The following is a 20670-nucleotide window of genomic DNA, read 5'->3' as shown; positions in this document are numbered from 1 at the left end:
AGTTCGGAGAGTGAGGCAATACAAAGAGGTTCAGACTTGTTAGCTGCTTCGTGGCCCATAGGGACTGAGGTGGCAAGGTATCTTCCTCCACTGAGCTTAGCCGAGGATCTCTAACATGTACAGAGGGCCAGCACCGGTTATGCCCCGGGGCCGAAGAGAAACAAGTATAGGGTACACCCCTCCTAGGCGACGGTCAGGAGAGGTCTTCCCACCTAGTGTGACTGAAGGTTCTCCCACAGCCCTCATACTATAAAAACCCATTATAGGTAAAACACTCGACAGGATGAACATCCAGCAGAGGGCATCAGAGAGGAACCCAGGCCTCTTGTGAAGAGGGCCCTGGTCAGGGACACATGGTCGCTCACTCACGCCCACTCTGCCCGTCAGCATGAGTTCCAAGACTGTGTCTCCCTTGCCCCCCCCCTCTCCCACACACATACACCCATGCATATCCACACACACTCTGCTGACACTACTGGCTGTCCCCTCACACACATCTAGCCCCTCGTCAGCGGGCAAGCAGGCTGAAACCTTTGCAAGATAAATTGAGAGATATTTAAAACTCCTCAGTTGCCCAGTCCTTTGGCAGAAAAGTCGGCCTACAGTAACACTGGCTGTAAACTGAGCCAATCAGAGCACAGCGTTTTATAGCCCAAGGAAGATGAGAACTGCAATGAAGTGAACACAATGTTGTAAAAAAAAATCCACCATTGTAATTTGCATAGGATTTTGTGGCCCGAAAAGAAGCAGATATACAAATCTTTATTAGAAGATTAGATTACTTACTGATAGTTTGGCATGAGCCCCTGAAATGTAGTATGGTTAATAACTAGTGCAAGTACTACTCATGAGAACTCATCTATTTTTTATCCTGCTGTATTGTAAACAGGAAGTACTGTGACTTTATTCTCACATATTAATATTAACTTCTCACATGTGCTGCTGTTACAACTGAATTTCCCCTTGGGGATTAATAAATAAATAAATTCATCTTATCATCACTTGATTAAACCCAATACATTTCACAGAAAAATATCCAGCTGATATAAGTGCAGTAATGACTAACTGCAGTAAAGAAGTAATAAAAACCGACTTTCATGCAGTGTTGAAAAAGTGTAATTCAGCCCTTGCCCAGCTCATACTAGAGGTATTACAGGATGTTCACTCCATCTCAGTGCAGAGTGAGATGTAAGCCAGCCCCGTATCAAGGGATTCCATGTTTAACCTACATAGTGTGCAGAATCGATACAGAACACTGCTGTTTCATCTATGTCAATCTATCTACAAACATAGTTTGTGGAAAGCTGAATGGTAATGAAATCAAAATGAAATAGTAAAAAACGCCACATGCATTAGTTAAATGCAGTGGTTAACACCCATGGCACTTTTCTGAAATTGTATAAAAAAATTGAATTGTGTGTAAAAAAAAGTTTGATATGTGGCTATCGCTTTACATGCAAAGGGCAGTATCATCAGATCTCTCTGTGGCAGATGACAGTCGATACGGTGGCAATGCGAGAGAGACGTGTAATTGGAGCCCCCCTGGGCTTATTCCGAGCACGCACAACAGAGTCGATGAGTTGAATGTTGTGTGGTGGTCCCAAGTCTCTGTGTTCCCAACAACCACCAGCACCACCCTCCACTGACCACCATCCACCTCTCAATCACTCGGCAAACAGCCACATATCACGACTCGCTTAGGGTAAAAATGTAAATGAAACAGAAGAGCCCTGCGTTCGAAAGGCAAGCCATTTTTGGAGTACATTGATCCTGACAAGGGAAACGTTGGGGCAACTATGCCTTTTAGAAACGTCGGAGGATCACAAAGGATTCATTTAGAGCTTGTCAGTAATGTGTGAGTTGCAAGGAAAGGATTTTGAGGCAGTGGGCCTGACTTCTTGGGGACAGGTGAAGGGATATAGATGTTAAATTAATGTGAATTATGTCCAAAATACAATATTTGCAATATTTGTCAAATATGCATTATAAATTGACAAGAGTACATTTTGTATTCTATCAAGAGGCCTGGATCGCAATATAAAATCATTTAAACAACTTAATAAATGTGTCTTTTGTGCTTAAAATGTTTCTGAGGATCGTATTTATAATGTTTTTGGTCCACAAACATGGTTGGTGTGGTAGAGCTCTGCAAAAAGACTACCAAACATTTAATATAAAGAGGCAGACAGAAATGCCATCTTACATTAGTTGTAGGTTACCACAACCGGTTGCCTAGCAGTACCAAAACTGTCCTTAAAGCACGTACAAAAGTAGTTGCAAGATTGGCATGAGAGCTTGCAGTTTTAAAGTGCTACCTATGCAGGAAGTTGTGTTTGTGAAGGTGAGTGACTCCAGCAGCAATTTCACAGGCCATCCTCTGTAGCTCCAGTAGCTCAGCATTTCTGAACATCCAATCCTGCTGAGACACATAGGCCCGCAGATCTCCCTGTGAAAAGAAAAGCACACGGAACAAAAAATTGATTACAAATAAAATCATAACATTAACGATACAGTCACAACCGTTGTTCTGTTCTATCTGTTTAGAGAAAAATCATGATGAAATTCACTCATGTATTTTGCAAGGCCACAGGGGGGCGGTAAGTGCACCACTTCCTCCCTCTTCAGAGCGCTTCCCTTTCCTGCTGATGTGGGGGCGGACCAAATAAGGCTAGGGCTGTTTAATAGGGCCCTCTGCTGTATCACAGCAATTTATAAATACAGTCACCCAGCTCTCTGGTCGGTGGACTTCCCGATGGGAAAGGGCCAAAAAGAACTGGGCGTCCCGTGGAAGAAGATAAACAGGGTAAATGTAATTAATTCAGCACCACCCAAATTAATCTGCAAATAGACCTGCTTCCACAGAGGGAATTTGGTTAAGATTTTAATCTTCGATTTGCACATCCTAAAGGGTGCAATGGGAAGTCGACAGAAAAAAGGGTGAACAGAGAAAACTATTTTTCTACTGGTTAAGCTCAGCTTGTGTTGAAAGACACTCTGGGGTTAGTTGGCCCGGCAACAAGCTCAGCCGTGCCCCGGCTTGGGAATCTCATTGGGCACTGCTGGTTCCAATACACAAATTAATATTGAATATAGTGTATAGTGTAATTACATCCAGTTTGTGGCCAAGGTGTTATCGTGCTGTGGGCCATTTATCTATTCTAAAGCATGTGTAAAGAATCCTAATTATTATCGTCGTTGTGACGGGCAAAGACATTTTTCACGCTTTAAAAGGCTCATCTCGTACCAATAGAGGGAGAGAGGTAAAGCCAAGTATTCCCTGGTTGCAATCATAATTGTGTTCCACACAAAGGCGGGAGCACTCCCCTGGCACCCCTTACTAGAGAGCTTTCTCAGGGGAGAACACTGGCAAAAACATGCCGTCTGAAAACCACACACAGCAGGTCACAGAATACAACAGCCATATTCTGTTTGAGTGTTGAGCTACATGACTCGAATGTTTTAAGTGTGTGATGCACATGCAAGATATAGTGTTAGCGTGTTAAAGGGGTTCGGAATTTTGGACATCGGACCTCATTTCCAAGTGAGCCAGTGTGTTATTTATCATTGGAGACCATTTTCAACATGTTTCAGTCCTTCTAGTCGCAGAGATCGCTGGTGCTAGGCTAGCTCAAGTCGATGGGATCTGCTAGCCTGCCAATAAAAACAGTTTTACCCACTCCACAGTACACCCGAGGCAAACCAATTATTACGCCAGACTATATATGTAAATGTCTGTGTTGATCGCATTGCATTTAGTTTATAATCCCTGTAGTTGGAAGCAGGCTACGGCAGCGGCCGTATTACCTTGAGTGCGCATCTGTTTACGTTCTGCTGTAGTGAATTGGTTGCTACACCGGAGGAAAGTGAAATTCTGCCGCTGCTGAGAAAGTAGTCCCTCAAAATGTAATGTGATCATTGCGATACAAGGATAGTTTTATTTCTAACATTATTCTATCAACACAGACATTTACATCGATGGGCGTTATAATTGGTTTCCCTCGGGTGTACTGTGGAGTGGGTAAAACAGTTTTTAATGGCAGGCTAGCAGATCCCATTGACTTGCGCTAGCCTAGCACCAACGATTTCTGCAACTAGAAAGACTGAATGAAACGTGCTGAAAACGGTCTCCAATGGAAATGAGGTCCGATGTCCAGAATTCCGAACTACCCCTTTAAGCTATGCAATTGCAAGGAGCTATGATGCCAGTGGCCTTACGTGAGAACTATAACTCTTGTTCTAGACACTAGATTGATAACCCTTATACAGGTCCAACAGTCACACACAGGCCACTCCTGGAAAGGTTCTTCACGGTAGAGCCATCTTAAACATATTGTAACCGATACTTCTGTTGTCTTCATTTCCTTTAATGACTCCCCAGCAGCCGACTTGGTAAACCTATGCGACATCACGGGTTGTAAATCAAAAGCGGTACAAAAAGAATCTTGGTGCAGTCCATTCCCTAATGCCATGTCTGTCCACTCCCAACCACCACATGAGTAACAAAGAAAACAAAGGACTGCGCTGTTGTTTGAGTTTATTGTTTCAAGACTAAGGTTGGTTGAGAATCATGTTGCATAACTAAATATGTATATTTACTGTGTATTAAATACTGTGTGTATAAAATATTGTCTTAATGGGGGCTTCACCAGAACACAATAAAACTTAATAGATTTTAGCCAAATGTCCTCCTTGACAACTTAACACAATACCCTTTCAACATGTATTTACAGTGAATGTGTAAGTGGCTGTTTCTGTCCTTGTTAACTCCTATTTAATTTGTTTCAATGACACCAGGGGAGAACGAGCTAAATCTGCCCATCTAGCCAATAGCTTATCAGAAGACAGGGGCCAGAAAAGGACAACTCCACCCACAAGGTTAATCTAGTGGTTAACATTCGTATGGGCACAACATGGTCAACAATGCGCCATTTAGTAAATACCATGGTAATGGCTTGAAGAACCACCTCGCCTTTATACTGTATAGACTATACTTGTGAGACTGATGCGTCCACTATTTTCAAGGAGACCCACATCATGATTGGATGGAGCTTGACACGGTGGCCCTACATTGGGGACTGTCAATCATGGCACGGTGCATGGCAAGCCGTGACCCCAGCTCCAGTTGCTTGCTGTATTCTGGTGTCGAAAATGTTTGAAGGCAAACAAAAACACAATCAATCACTGAGCTGTCACAGCTAGCATTGCAAAACGCCAGCTTTGGTGAGCTAGCGCCACACACTCGGTAGTCTCATGTTTCCACTACTATTTTGTGTGTGACCTCTATAGTGTCATTCATGTCAGATTTATAGATGATGAGAGGGCACTTCTTTTATGGTATAACTGTTTAAGTATTTAAATTATGTAATTGGGAACCAGGCTTAATACAGTCGTATGTTCCACAAAACTAGAATCCTGGTACACACAAGCATATATACAACGTTTTATATAGCTTTCAAGATGACTTGCAGACCTTCGATTGGACTGGCCAGAAAACAACAGAGTCTGGCGTCATTCCATGCCTGCCAAGCAACCAGCAAACAGCTGACAACCGCCCCGTCTACTAGTCTAATCAGAACTGCGATGCCTGGTGAGCTGCGCAATATTGGAACATGCCAAAAGACATCACAACAGGCGTGGAAGACAATGTGGAGACCTGCTTGTCAGTATCAGATGATTCCTGGACCATGTCTTGGGTCCCTGAAGACATGTGGAGGACTAGGGGCCCAAGTGTGCTTTGTTATCAGCTAGATAATGAAATTATAGGGCTTAGCAGCTCTGCAGGTTTTGCTGGTCCATGCTGCTCTGGGCTTGGGAATATCCTCGCATGTGTTTGCTAGCCAATTTCAAGCTTTGGATATTCGTTAGTTTTCCAACCAAATATCTGAATTTTCGGTGAATAAAAAAAAACAAAGAGAAAAAGTCCATTCATAGCACCTATCTTTCACTGCCTGTAAACGTAGCAGGAGGAAGCCACTGATGCAGGATCAAGTTTTTATCAACTGATCGCTGTCTAAATTGGATAAATAAATGTGTAGTTTAAATAATGCAAAATAGCAAATCAACAATTTCACGTCAGTTGCTTTCAGATCCATTCATCAGTCCAAGTTCGAAGTTCGGCTGAGCTTAAATGCAGCCTAAAAGTATCTGAACAGTTTCCAAAGTATGAGCGTAGGCCTACTTCCAATTATCGCAAAGCAAATAGGTGGATTGCACAATGTTTTGAAGACATTTCACGGCAGGACTAGAGCTATTTACCAGGTGATAAATCACAGATACTATTGTGGGGGACCGATTGCCATAAAAGGAAAGCGATCACTACCATGTCTACTCATGTTTATTAAATACACAATGTTATTATTAGAAGGCAGAGTTTTTTGGTGTCTTTTGGTCGTTTGAACATTGAAATAGCTGCTAAATACCTTCATTATTAAAACCTTTCTAAAACGATTAATGCATAATTAATGATGGCCGGCAGAGTTGATGGCTTGGGAATCCTAACCCTACCGGAATATTCTAATAATGTTTGAATATCTGAAACTAACAAATTATAATTCATAAGTCATCCATGTCCATTGTGATGACTGAAGCATTGACGTGAAGCATTATCTGACATTTAACATTAACGCCCTTACATGTATATTTTATCACTGGGATATTCAACATTAACCTTCTACGCATATACAGTCTCCAAATATGCATAGAAATTCAAAAAATATAAATATTTTTTGCATTTGTTTACTTTCATCAAAACAAAACAAATATCCGAATACTGAAGTGAGATTTGAATACCTACCTACCTCACAAACGAATATCTGAATATTTAAATATTCGGGCTCAGCTCTACTGCTTAAGTGTACTTTCTGGGGATGAAGTTAGGGATTTAGCACCTTGCCTGTAACAGCTCAATATCTATTGAATTGGGTACATATTAAAATCAGATTGGTTAATCTTGACTAACATTTCCTTATTCCTTTCTCTTACTACAAAACAGAAAAAAACAGTTACATTCAAGTCGGGGTACGGTCAATGTATGATAGGTTGGAACATGTAAACTCGTAAAATTTTGATTGCGATTCCCAAAAAAGATCAATGAAGAAGACCTACGACATGTTATAATAAAACATTTCTGCAGTTTCCAGCATCTGATTTCACATTCATTAAAACTGTGCAGTGTATTTTGTACGACATTACTTCTACTCCCTTGGACAAATATTAATTTAAAACCTATCTCTTTAAACTCAGTCAATGATTAAGTGGTTTGCATGCAGACAAGCACAACATAAACCTTTAATCCAACTTGATTGTAAAAGGAGTTCCTAATGTCTTTTAATACAGTTTTTCCCTTTCAGAATACCAAGAGGTTCCCACTTGCTATGGGGGCCGTCCCCCTTGATTGATGAGCCTTGTATTGATAGAACTGGCCCTTGCCACTCAAATTCACAAACACAGCAACTGGTGGTGCGTAAATGGAGCCTGCTGCTTTACTGGGGCAAAGCGGGAATGTGAGAAGTCCTAAGCTGGGCTCCGCTATGTTCTTTAGGGGGAGACGGGGAAGGAGAGAAGGGGGAAGGGGAAGGGGGTCCCCAGCACCCATGCACTAAGAATAGATCAAGAAAAATAGTAAATAAATTAGGTGGCGTGCTGGAGCCCAGTGACAGGTGGGCAAGAAGTGGTTATCTCAATTAGTTGAGATGAATGAAAATGAGACATCTAACATCTAAATTTGGATGTGGTCTAAAGTTCTAATGAGCAGGTGAGCTTAGAGGAATCTCCACCTTTGACCACAAAACAAGCAGGTGCTAATTATCAATTAATAACTTATGACAACTGAGCAATATTAAAACACGGTGGGTTGTATAGGTTAATGGATAGATCAGAGCCGTGCATGGGTTCGGGTACCCACGGGCACCCACGGGCACCCAACGGGTGGCCCGCAAAATTCGGGTGAAATGGATGAAAAATAATGTCCTGTGTCGGACATGGGTGCGGATTGGGTCGGACACCTGAACAGTGCGGGTCGGTTGCGGGTTTTGTGAATACCGTTTTCAAGGAGTCACATGCAAATAAAAAAATCATTACTAGTGACACATCTACAAAATATGCCTGCATTTCAAAATTAGGAGAGCAGTGCCTGAGCAGTGCCCCCGGCCCGCTGCCCCCACCCGAGAAGTGCGCTTGAGTGTCAGTGGACTATTGGACGTAGAGGATTCCAGTTATGAGGCTCTGCAATATTGGGACGAAGTTGCTGCTTACATTGATTACAAAACACCTAAAAGATGACTCTTTTGATGTGTTATCGTGGTGGGGACAGCACTCATTTCCCAATATTGCTCAGATTGCCAGATTTATCCCCACCATCCCTGCATCCAGCACAGCAAGTGAGTGAGCGAGCCTTCTCCGGTACTGGATATGTTATTCAGGAGCGGAGGGGTCAACTAAAACAGTGGATGATGTGCTTTTTTTGCATAGCAATCTTAAGCACCATTCCAAACACCAGATAGTGTAATTCCCCGGCGTTCCATCTAATGTCTCTAATTTTCCTTCGGGTGCGTGTTGGGCATTGGTATCCGTTTATAGTGGGTTGGCTCGGGTGCGGAATGTAATTCGTGCTACTGTCGGAAAAAAACGGGTCGGATGGTGCTTGTAAGACCAAAAGGAAGAATGACATTATTATTATTAATTATAGATATGTCACTGCTGGTTATTAAGGTTCATCCCATACAACCTAACATGTGTAAATCATTATGAGATTGGAGAATGGAATGGAGAAAAAATGTTTTGGGAACAACTGATTATATGTACCTACCTATACTAAAGGAACCAATAACTAGGAATGCTAGGAATTATTTGGTTATAGTTTTATCCTAACCCTATCGAGAGAGCTATTTATATCTCAAACTATGAAAAAATAAAACATATACATAGTATAAGAAATATATGGGGGACCCTTACCATCTCACAGTATTCAAAGACCAGCAGGAAGGGAATAGCTTCCACACACTGTCCCAAGCATTGTAGGATGTTTGGGTGCTGTAGCACTCTGCAAAAACAAACATTTTTTATTAATCAGGTCAGTGGTTTAGAAAGAAATGTATGACTTGATAATGATAAACTCAATGTAATGTCCTTCGGTAAAGACAGAGGGCGCTACTAACATGAGAAGAAACAATTGAGGAGTTTGGTTTCAAAACGTGATAAGTGCCATTTAAAAAAATAAAAATTCAATGAGTTAGTGCCAAAATCAGTACTGTATTTGGTCACTATTGATATGCCAATATCATTTTTTCCACAAAACCTGATATCCGCGATGTTATGCTGTCCTGTTTTCTCCCAAATTGCGATAAACGCCAGTCCACCTTTTCCATAAATCCAGTCAACCAATTACAGCTCACCATTCCACGTCCTGTAACCAATTGCCAGTGCCCTGTATGCAGCTGGCATCCTAAAGAGTTTGCGATAGGTGGCTGAGCTCTGGCGGGCTCCGGCGTGAGTCTGGATCCTCAAATGGCAACAATGCCTTTCGCCTGTCGCGGTTCAATCTGGACTTCAGGGAGTCAAACCCAAAATTCTATAGTCTAATATAATATGTGATATTTTTTTATGTTCAGTTACAATCTGAAAAATATATATTTCATCTTGATGCAATGGATTTATAGCATTTGGGGAAAAATGTGTCATGGATTTATTGCATTTTGGGGAAAAAAAATGACACACCCTTTTACTCAAATTGATCAAAATGGATTTATAGCGTTTTGGAACCAAACTCTTAAATTATATTATAATGATTAGACACCATCATGATAAACTAACCAGAAGAGAAGCATGATTTAACATTTTACAATAGACCTCAAATCTGTTTCTGCTAGTGAGTATAATGATGATAATGATGATGATGATTCACCTGTATGGGTCCCCCTGCTGCAGGAAGCTGTTTTGCTCTTTAGCGCTAGCATTAGCATTCAACTCCTTGACCACAACCCTGGTTACACCTGGGTCTGTGTATATCTCACTGAGAAGCACCTGGGAACACATACAATGCAAACACATACAATGCTTTTAAAACAAGCGTAATTTAATTAACCAAATGTATCAAACAATCAGCTAGAGTAGGTACTTTAGAAGCATCGTTTAGAAGCATTTTAAGTCATATTTGTTGAAATTCTCTTAACAATGCCGACAATAATGAATAAATCAAATGCAAAAAAAATAAATGCTGTATCTGTGGTTGTTGCATACCTGTAATAAGCCAGTAAATTCAGCCTGAATGAAATGATTGGATGGCTTTGCTGTCTGTATACCTACATACCAACTCAGCGCATGAGCAGAGTCTTCCACAAGTCTAGGCAGACCTATTGTTTAAGCTAGCAACCTAGTCATGTGTTTTGGGGGAGTGGCTTTGAAGGGAGGCCTAAAGGGTGGTTAGATACTTTCAAAATCTAGCTCATTCAACCAAATGGTTTCTCCAAATGCCTAGCCAAGTTTAATGTAAAATCAAAACAAATGGGTATGCGTGCATACCCATTTCTGTGTGGCCCACAGATAATTTAAAATGTAATAATATAAATTTAAAAAAAGAAAACCGTACTTTTCAGTCAAGATGGGAAGCAGAGTATCTTGTTCATAGAATTCAAAGGCAAACCCATGTGTCTAGTTAACTTAGAAACAATATCAGTCATGAAATATTTAAACTTAAAGGAGAACTCAGGCAAATTTTAACCCCATTATCGTTTTCCTGAGGGTCACCCCATGTTGAGGGAAGTAAAAAAACCAGACGAAAATTGATTCGACCAAGCCAGAGATCTGCACTGGCTGCCGGCACTACAGAATAGCTATGACGCTATGGGGGCAAGCTCTTTATGGGGCCTCTAAACACTTTTTTGGCCGCTTTTGGGGCCTCTAAACACATTACCCTGCTATCAGCCCTTACTAGCCGATAGCAGAACGGCTGCGCTCCCAGCCAGTGGCTGTGCATCCGCGTGCATCCGTTCTGCTATCAGCTAGTAAGGGCTTTCTGGATATGTCAACGGGGTAATCTGCGGTGAGTGTTTCCATGCAAAAACGCAAAGTTTATACTGTTTCGCCACACTATTTGAGTTAATCGAGCACGGTGGTGTCTCATAAGGAACCAACTCCTCTTACACAGGTCTTGGAATAGTTTTCTGAATGTGTTTAGAGGCCCCAAAAGCGGATAAAGAGCTTGCCCCCTTAGGTTAGTGTTATAGGTATTCCGCAGCGCTGGCAGCCAGTACAGATCTCTGGCTTGGTCAAATCAATTTTCGTCTTTTTTTTTTACTTCCCTCAACATGGGGTGACCCTCAGGAAAACAATAATGGGGTTAAAAATCACCGGAGTTCTCCTTTAAGTCGCCACTACAACTACTACAACTGCACTGAATATGATGCTAGTTGCACTTACTGTTGGGCCACTCTTTTTCAGTTTTGGCCATCATTGAATGATGATGTATGTTAGCCTTTTTCACTAAAGACAATACTAATCACTAATGTAGCTGTTGTTTTTTTTAAAACCAACTGGTTGTATTTGTTGTTTAACAAGAGTATAGACATGTTAAAAATGCATTTGAGCATGGAAAATATGAAATTAATGTATATTGGTTAAATTAACATACAGACATACGTATATACAAATATGTTGTTCATATTTAGAATTATTTTGTAGCTTCTCTCATATCCGATTAGTTGAAGTGAGCGGTCATGTCGCCCTCTGATGGTGATGATGAAAAATTGAGGCCCTCTTTATCATGAAAGTTTCCCATCCCTGTCCTAGATATATGCGATCAGCATGGACACATTTGGTTTGTGTTGTATTTTCTTTCTCAGTAACAACACTGCAAAAAGGTTGATAATGAGACTCACCTTGCCAAACAAGCCGTTGCCGATCTCCTGGATATAACTGAGGCTGTGTCGGGCCACCAGAGAACCAGCAGACCCATCTGTTCACCAGAATCGGGAAACATAAACGCATAAACGATTAATAGGAACTGACTACTCAGTTTTACTTGGACTGAGTTCAATTTTTGTTTGGTATTTTGATAGGTAGGTGTTCATGGAGCTTATAGAATATCCCTTGATTTTCCACAGTGGTGAATGTTTTCAGTAAATAAGTTAAGTAGATGAATGGCTTGTGATGGATTGGGGGACGTCACAGTATACCCTTCTAGCTATGCATAAGGATAACACATCAGTTCTCTAACACATATTGCATTGGTTATATTTAGACACAAGTAAATTACTGAAAGCTGTGTCTGTGACAATAAAGACTAATTTCCTTGAAGGTAAGTAGTGTTTCACTTGTACCTTTTACGTTTAAAAAACATTTATTTATTATGTATCCAACACTATTATTGTCACAATATATGAACTAATAAGCAAGTTAAATAAGCTCTTTAATTGACAGTTAAGTATAAGTATTTTTCTGGCCATTGAGAAAACCATGTATACATAATTATCCCCTGGGAAATGCTAAATGATTTTTGCACAGGCAGTAAAAGCAAAGGTCCATCCATGTTATTGACCTGGGGCGTGAGGTTGTGGCTGGAGGTGTGGGGGCCCTGGAAGAGCAACGGGGGGCACCGCCAGGGTGTAGACCTCCACAGGGGACTGCATAGAGGGGGTGTCCTCCGCAGGAGGAGTGAAGTCTATCTCATCATCAAAATGGTCCTCGAATTCCTGAGTGAAATAACGGCAGAGTTGAATATTGAGCCTTAAAAACTGAGGTTTGGTTTGAGCTGGATTAGTTTGGGAAAAACAGCTATAATCAATTGTATTAAAAACGTGCTGTAGGTAGGATTTGAGAGTTGTAAAGAGAGCAGAAGAGAGCAATAATTTGAAACTAAACAATCACAAAAAAAAAAACCTCCCTAGCTGCACCCTCCCTATGTTTCTCCATCTATAGCCGTTTTCACCGTCTCCGCTTTTTCGCCGCATTTGTATATCAGGGCATTAGACCCTGAGGGTGATTCACACTTATTCACACTTGATGCTTTATATGCATACATTGATGTCGTTCCGACATCAGCAGAATCAACAATGTGGGAAAAGTGCGGCCGCTGTCACTCTAGTTTGTTTTGGTTTGACCACAGAAAGCATGGAGGCAGAACGGGCAGAATGCATCGCGGTCATCTTAAATGTTGCTGCAACGATGCATCATATATTCCGTTGCATCCACAACATCCGAAGCATCAAACGATGAAAGATTGGAGCATGAGTTAGAGACAAATAGAAGAAACGACAAAGAAGAAACCGGAGAAAGAGCATATTTTTTTGCTTCATTTCACATACTGTATAACAAACACTGGGACAAATGTAGTTGATTTCTGTGTTTAACTGAGAAAACAGGGAGTGGAAGGCCGGGACCCTATAATGTTCAGCTAACTGTTGTAAATAATAATAATAAAAAAAACATTTTCTATATACGCGTGCAGCTTTGAACTCATGTATTGTACTTATTGTCTGATGTGTACTTTTAGGTAAGACCTATCTTTTACCGTTCACCACAAATGACTCTGAAAAGCAGTGCCAACATTTCAATATTTTTTAACTTTAACTTTTATACTACCTCAGGGGTAGTCTTTTTTTCAGGACATTTTCAGGATACCAATGTCAGGATAGGTCGTTCACACATAAGGCCCATCAGGAGCACAGCAGGAGAATAGCAGGAGAATAGCTGGACTTGTTGCATGTGTGAATGCAACTATTGAGAACTGTTAGTCCGCACCTGGGTTTAACATGCAAAAATGATTCCCTAGCCCAGGTCTGGTCAGCCTGGTTTTATGCAGCTCTTACGTTCATATCGCATTGTGAAAATATATATTACATATTTTCATCTCACGCATATGCTCGTTTGACGTGAACTTTCACCTGATCACATCTGTAAGTTCACTTTGTATGTAAAATGGAAGCGCCAAACACGTTTGGTGTGGACTCAACATAAAACTGCCGGCTCAGCTTGGAGGGAGGGAAAACCTTATTGTTGAGTAAACAGTTTGTGTCAACTTCGCTCTGAAAATGGCAGGGAAAAAATGCAAAGCAAAACAAAAATATGAAGATGAACACAAGGCGTTTTTAACAGAGTTGTACAGAGTTGTTGTTTTGTTATACATAATGCCAAGCCATTCTGCATTATATGCCAGGCATCATTAGCGCATTATAAGACTTCAAATCTTCAGCGCCACTTCAGCTCACTCCATGCTAACATCGAGCAGGAATTTCCAAAAGGGACTGAACTTCGCAAGGACAAGTTAATCCCTTTCAAAAGTCAGGCAGAAAAGCAGATACAGTTGTTCCAAAAATGTATGAAGCATTCAGAGACTGTAACGCTTGCATCGTATCAACTGGCTTGGAACATTGCACAAGCTAAAAAGCCATACAATGAAGGGGAGTTCGTTAAAAAATCCCTCAGTGACGTTGTTGAAATCTTGTCTCCTGAAAAAGACTAAAACAAATGGTATCAGACGTCCAACTGTCCCGCCACACTGTTGAACACAGAATGTCGGACATTAACACGCGCTATTGAATTGCAGTTGCATGCTTGAAGTATTTTAGTGTGGCATTGCATGAGTTTTATGACATACAAGACAAGCCTCAGTTGGCAATATTTGCACGGTCTGCGTCAAACAATTCTGTGATCAAAGAACTCATTGATATTGTGCCATTAAAAGACAGAACCCGTGGCATAGATGTGAAAGAAACAACGATGGCTGCATTTGTGAAAGCAAATTCAAGTAAATCTGTCTGAGCAGAGGTGTGTGTGCGTATGCGTGTGTGATGTTAGGCTCTTTAGAGTAACACAGTAAAAAATGTGTCTCTTAGTCTCTGACTGGCTGCATTTAGATCGCTAATAGCTGAGCGCTTGCTATCCCATTTCTTACAAATTACACTCAATAATAGCTCTTGGATCTTAACTACAGCACCTTTTCAAGTCATAAAATGTCATAACTATGTGGTTTTACCTTAAAGTTGATCTCTCTCTCTTTGCAGCAGGTAACACAGTTGACCAGCATCACTGTCAGAACCACCAGCAGTGTCAGGGACACCACCAGTGGCAGGAAGAGCGAGAAGGAAGGGGCATTCCCACTGCTCTCTCCTGGAGGAGATAAATACATACATACAGTCATAATGATGCAAACACATTTTGCATGGCATCTATGTGATGATGGAAAATATAACCATAGCAAAATCCTTCTCTGTGAGCAAGACATATAGCAGTATATATTGAGGTTAGGAATGTCCCGATCCGATCCACGGCATTGGAGGGGAGAAAATAATATGATCCTATCGGCGCCTATCCTATCCTTGAACGATCTTTTTCACGTCATGCTATCTACACACTATATGCCATATGAAAGCTGAGACTCCAAGGAGTACAATGGTACAAGGCTCATCATTTTGAGAGCTTATCTTGATTAATTTCAATAACATACTTTTCCTGGTTACTACAAGCGATGACACACTTGATTCAATCATTTCAGCAGGGCTCTCAAGTCTCACACATTGGGCGTGAGACAGACGCATTTCAACCCATTCACACACTCACACGCCACACTACGTATTTCTCACACAGAGAAATTACCAGGATAGCACCCACCAAGTTGCTATTTATTTTATAACGGTGGAACAGGTAGAAATCCGGGATTTTATTAAAGCCTCAAACATGTTCACATTGAATTTGCGCTTTGTTTCTCTGGGTCGTTCACAAACTAGTCAGGCTGCGCCCTCCCCTACTCAGTTCTATTTGCTTTGCATTGGTGGATGTGAGTAGGAGGAGTGGTGAAGTAGAGCGTTCGGATTGCACGGTTTGACTGTAGAGTAGAGTGACCAGACGTCCCGGTTTTACCAGGACAGTCCCGATTTTGAGTTGCGTGTCCCGAGTCCCAGCAAAAGCCTGTTGGGACGCTAAAATGTCCAGGTTTCCACCATCCACTATGAAATGTCCCCTTTTTTCAGCGATTACATAGCCAACGTGGCCCGATCATTACCTCACAAATAGAAAATGAAAGCATCCAGCATATGATTTCAACAATGTGTGAGGGCATACGCAACAGAGATGATCGCACAGTGGAATGCAGTGCTTGTCCACCCAGCGGACAGATGACACCTGTCCGCAATTCCACAGCAGGCTGTCAGCAAATCGATTTTGGAGCAAAATCACTCCTCAAACAAATATGTGTAGGCTAATTTGAAGAGCGTTTGTATGAGGTCATGTTTTCGGAGCCCTGAGGTTGATGTCTCTCTCTCACACTCACACACACACACACACACACACACACACACACACACACACACACACACACACACACACACACACACACACACACATTGTTTAAAAACTTTCTGAAGCTTCAGGCTAATTCATAAAAATATAGAAATATAGTCCCACACAAAACTCATTCAATTTCTTTTCATATTTTCTCATAAATGTGTAAATAGGCCTACCAAAATGATCATGATCTGCCTCAATATCAGTAGGTCTGTATATGCAGTGTAAGCTTGTCCAGGGCCTGCAAGTCAGGATGTAGGCTATGAATCTGAATAAATTTTTAGGCAGTGGAATCCCCAAAATGCACCAGAATACAGGAAATCACATCTAACAAATCAACATTTTTGGGACCTCAATCCAGACCTCGACATCCAGACCCCGCGTCCCTGACTGCGCCCCACCCAAAAATGTAATCACCCGCCACCACTGGTCCTACGTGTTGAAATTTAGCTTAATATCGGCGTCTTTCCTGTTCCCATACTGTACTCCCCCTGGAGTATAGCCTGGGGGTTGCCTTTTTTTTCTCCTCCCTCTCCTTATGTCTTGCTGTATTTTTCTCTCACCCTGTCTTCCGGTCCTGTCTACCCCATGTGTGTTGTGTTTATGTGTTGGACTGGTCGATGGCCCACTTTTCGTTGTGCATGCAAGTGTATAATGACCGGGTTTATTGTCATCAATAAAGTTGTGCTGTAATGTAATATAACCTCACGGTCATGCGCAAAGTGTTCCGGTTTTAGTTTCAGGAAATCTGGTCACCGTACTGTAGAGTCATCGTCATGTTTTGTACAGTGTTGTGCAAGTTCACACTTCACATGAACTAGTTCAAAGCTCAGTTCATACAAAAGAAAATGAATAAATTCACGTTAGGTCACCAATTCAGTTTTTAACTAGTTCATGTTCAGGGGCCGTATTCACGTATACACGTATTCAGCTTTTTATCTTACCGCTAGGAGTGCTCCTAACTCGCACTAAAACATTTTACGTAGGAGTTTTTTCTTAAAAGTTATTCACAAAGCCGCTGAGACCTACTCATACTAAGGATAAATCACTAAGAGTGAACTAAGAGTAACGCCCCCTAACGCCCCCTTACATCGATTCTCGTGCACGAGTTTTGAAGCGGTCAGTACGGTGATTGGCTGTTGAGTGCCGGCGGTCTCCGTGAAACTCATTCGCAACTTCCCACAAACGAGCCCACTAAATCAACGAAAAATAAGGAAATAGCCTAGGCTACAAATGAAGTCCTATCAAACAGTTATGGACAGTGCAGTTAGCAGAATACACGCACGATGACAAGTTTGTGCAGACCACGATAATGACGTTGTATGCACGTTAAAAAGAGAGCCAAAGCAAACAATAAAAATACTACGTAAATTGCATTATATCAAGGAAGTAATTAAAAGCACCCTGCAAACTATTATCCAATGAGCATATTTCCAGCACTTAAAGTTTGGGCGTAGCCAGAGATTGTAATTAAGGTGCGCCTGTGAGAGTTTGGGTGGCCTCAAGTTCACGTGATTTACCGGAACGCTGTTAGAATAACTGCTGCAAGTGTCCAGTGGAAGCCAGGGTCCGGAGCGATCGATACGACCATCCTGAAAGCAGCCCTGGCTCTCCACTAAATCACTCCACGCTGTACATGGGGGAATGAAATGTATGGATATAATCGCAAAATCCAATAGGGGGGTTTCCTTCACAGCCCCGCTTCTGTGGTAGCGAATGCGTGGACCTAGACCGGTCACTACGCAGTCCTAGTGCAACGCACACCGCGCACCGCTCACCGCGCTCTCTGTCACATTTTGCTTTAAATCGAAAGAAATCCTTGTAATGAATCAATTCTGAAAATATTTAGGTCTGCCAGGACCACGCTTGGGTGTCCCAGGCACACCCATGCACACCCGTGGCTACGCCACTAAACACTTTAAATATCAGCCCATACCACCGTTCAAGTCCTCCTATCATGATGAATGAAGGAGAAGACACAAGCGAAGAAAGCGAAGAAACGCAAGCGAAAGCCCAACTGGTCCAACTCCCGACTCCTTACTGAGCAGATTATAAACTCAATACAATAAATTATCTTACAATAAATGATTAGATAGTAATCATAAGTAATAAGTTAAGTAGTTATAGGCCTATTATTTTTTACTTCAAACCATTTATTTTTATTTCAAATAAATAATGATTAAAGTGTTGTATTACTATTAATACATGAGACAAATAATGATGGGTTAAGTGATTTATTTATATTTATATATTAAATAATTAAGGATGATTAAAGGTACATTTGTAACATTGCCCCCGTGTGTTTTAACCATCACTGATGGTTGCGATATTCCTAAATCGTCGTCATTGCAAAGTTGCATTTTCCCTGTTGCTAAATATCGGAGTGTTATTCACTAATTCCACAAGAATTCCACACAAACAAGTTTGATACCCTCACGATTTTGCCTATATCACCTTATCAATTCACAGTCTTCCATTGTCTCCATAACGTCTCGCAGCCATTTTCCGATTCTTTGTGAATAGGTCTTACTGAGTTAGGAGTCCTCTCGAGGACTTTTAAGCTCTCCTAGACTTAGGTGCTACTTTTAGGCCTAAAATACTTTGTGAATTGCTCTTAGTGAAAAAAGTTAGGAGTCCTAAATTTAAGACTGACACGCCCATTATTTTTAGGAGTTACTCCTAAATTCGCCACTTATGACCTACTTTTAGCCCTAAGATTCTTTGTGAATACGGCCCCAGTTCATTAAGTTTTTTTTAGAAACCGAAATAAAAACTGTTGGAGTGAGTATTCTGTGCTTATCTTTTAAAATTAATCCTCTCCATTACCTGCTGCCCATCACTACAATCTCAGATTGTTGTGGATATTATTTGCACACCTGTTACATTCATCACAACTAAGGCAGTAACTCTATTTAATAAACATGTCATCTGGACCTAAGCATCAATTCAGAATGTCACAAAACACTGAACTAGTTCAGTTCAAGTTCTTTAGTTAAAAATGTTACGTTCAGTTCAAAATTCATAGAAAAATGAACTTGTTCAATGAACTAGTTATTTTGAACTAGTTCATGCACAACACTGGTTTTGTATTTATTTTTTTTACCATTATTGTTTTATAGGGACAAACATTAAAAAAAATTCTCCTACAGGGGATTGATACTTTTTTTTTCTATTGAGCAGAAACACTTTACCACAGCATTAGCCTACTGTATGCCACATATATATTTTAGGCATTGGACTGAAAGCCACATAAATATAAAATTATGTTTTTGCATGCAACATTCAAAAGTCCAGGGAAAAGTATATCCCTCTACTGGTGTTGCTTAGGCCAATATCATTTTGAGGCAGTGTTGTTTCTGCATATTAGTGTTAAGGCCAAATCTAATTTGCCCCCCCGACCAAAACCGAACCCCCACCTCTTCCGCCAAAATCTCTCTAAACTCAGTTCAAAACTTGAGAGCCCTGTTTCAGACTTTATCAGAACAGCTCAGCTATTCTATATTTTATCTCAAATTTAGTCAAACTTGATCCCTTTAGATATTTGTTTAACTCTTCACTTTATTTGTTTCCAACCATTTTTTTTTATTTTTTTTATAATGGTGTGCATGTTTACTCAATTTAGACTTCTGAACTCAAATCTTTTCACTTGATTCAAGCCATTCAACATTTCTTTAGTGATATATTTTAGGTGGCTAATTGGCAATTGGACTGATATCGATATCGGCAGATAGTCAAAAGAAAATTGCGATATCATATCGGAAGTGAAAAAGTGGTATCGGGATATCCCTAATTGAGGTTAAAGGGGTAGTTCAGGATTTTGGACATCGGGTCTCATTTCCAAGTGAGCCAGTGTGTTATTTATCATTGGAGACCGTTTAACACTTTTCATTCAGTCCTTCTAGTTGCAGAAATCGCTGGTGCTAGGCTAGCGCAACTCGAGGGGAACTGCTAGCCTGCCAATAAAAACAGTTTTACCCACTCCAAAGTACACCGAATGCAAACCAATTATAATGCCCAACTATCGATGTAAATGTCTGTGTTGAATAATATTAGAAATAAAGCTATCCTTGTATTGCAATGATCACATTACATTTTGGGGGACTACTTTCTCAGCAGCGGCGGAATTTCACTTTGCTCCGGAAATACGAAACACTAATTTATGACTAATTTTCGAACGACTAATATTTTGACTAATTTTTCGATTAATCAACTAATGACTAACTAACTAACTAAAAACGACAAATTAAAAAAAAAAAGGTAAAATTAATTAAATAATTAAAAAATAATAATACACACTGAAATCAGGCAGGCACGCAGCTATGCTGCTCGCGTTTACACTTGCGTGCATGGCGGGGTTTAAAACATTACTGCCAAAGTCATATTAAGTGTTACGAG

General features: G+C 40.8%; 1 protein-coding gene across 1 annotated transcript in view; it reads right to left on the bottom strand.

The window, feature by feature from the left end:
* The window catches only part of lmtk2 (lemur tyrosine kinase 2), a gene marked incomplete at its 3' end in the record, with an annotated part of 47281 nt that overhangs the window by 17283 nt on the left and 9328 nt on the right, over window positions 1–20670 (bottom strand). Inside the window, exons 2-7 of the mRNA XM_084488527.1 lie at window positions 14969–15102; window positions 12533–12686; window positions 11874–11950; window positions 9902–10020; window positions 8953–9040; window positions 2316–2446 (exon numbers count right to left, since the gene is read on the bottom strand). Of these exons, the coding sequence (XP_084344653.1) occupies window positions 2316–2446; window positions 8953–9040; window positions 9902–10020; window positions 11874–11950; window positions 12533–12686; window positions 14969–15102 (703 nt within the window). The remainder of the gene's footprint in view (window positions 1–2315; window positions 2447–8952; window positions 9041–9901; window positions 10021–11873; window positions 11951–12532; window positions 12687–14968; window positions 15103–20670) is intronic.

Source organism: Micromesistius poutassou, assembly GCF_964030765.1.
Source record: "Micromesistius poutassou genome assembly, chromosome: 1".
In the NCBI taxonomy this organism is placed as follows: Eukaryota; Metazoa; Chordata; class Actinopteri; order Gadiformes; family Gadidae; genus Micromesistius; species Micromesistius poutassou.
The sequence above is the reverse complement of the archived record's forward strand: the minus strand, read 5'-3'. Positions and strand labels throughout refer to the sequence as shown.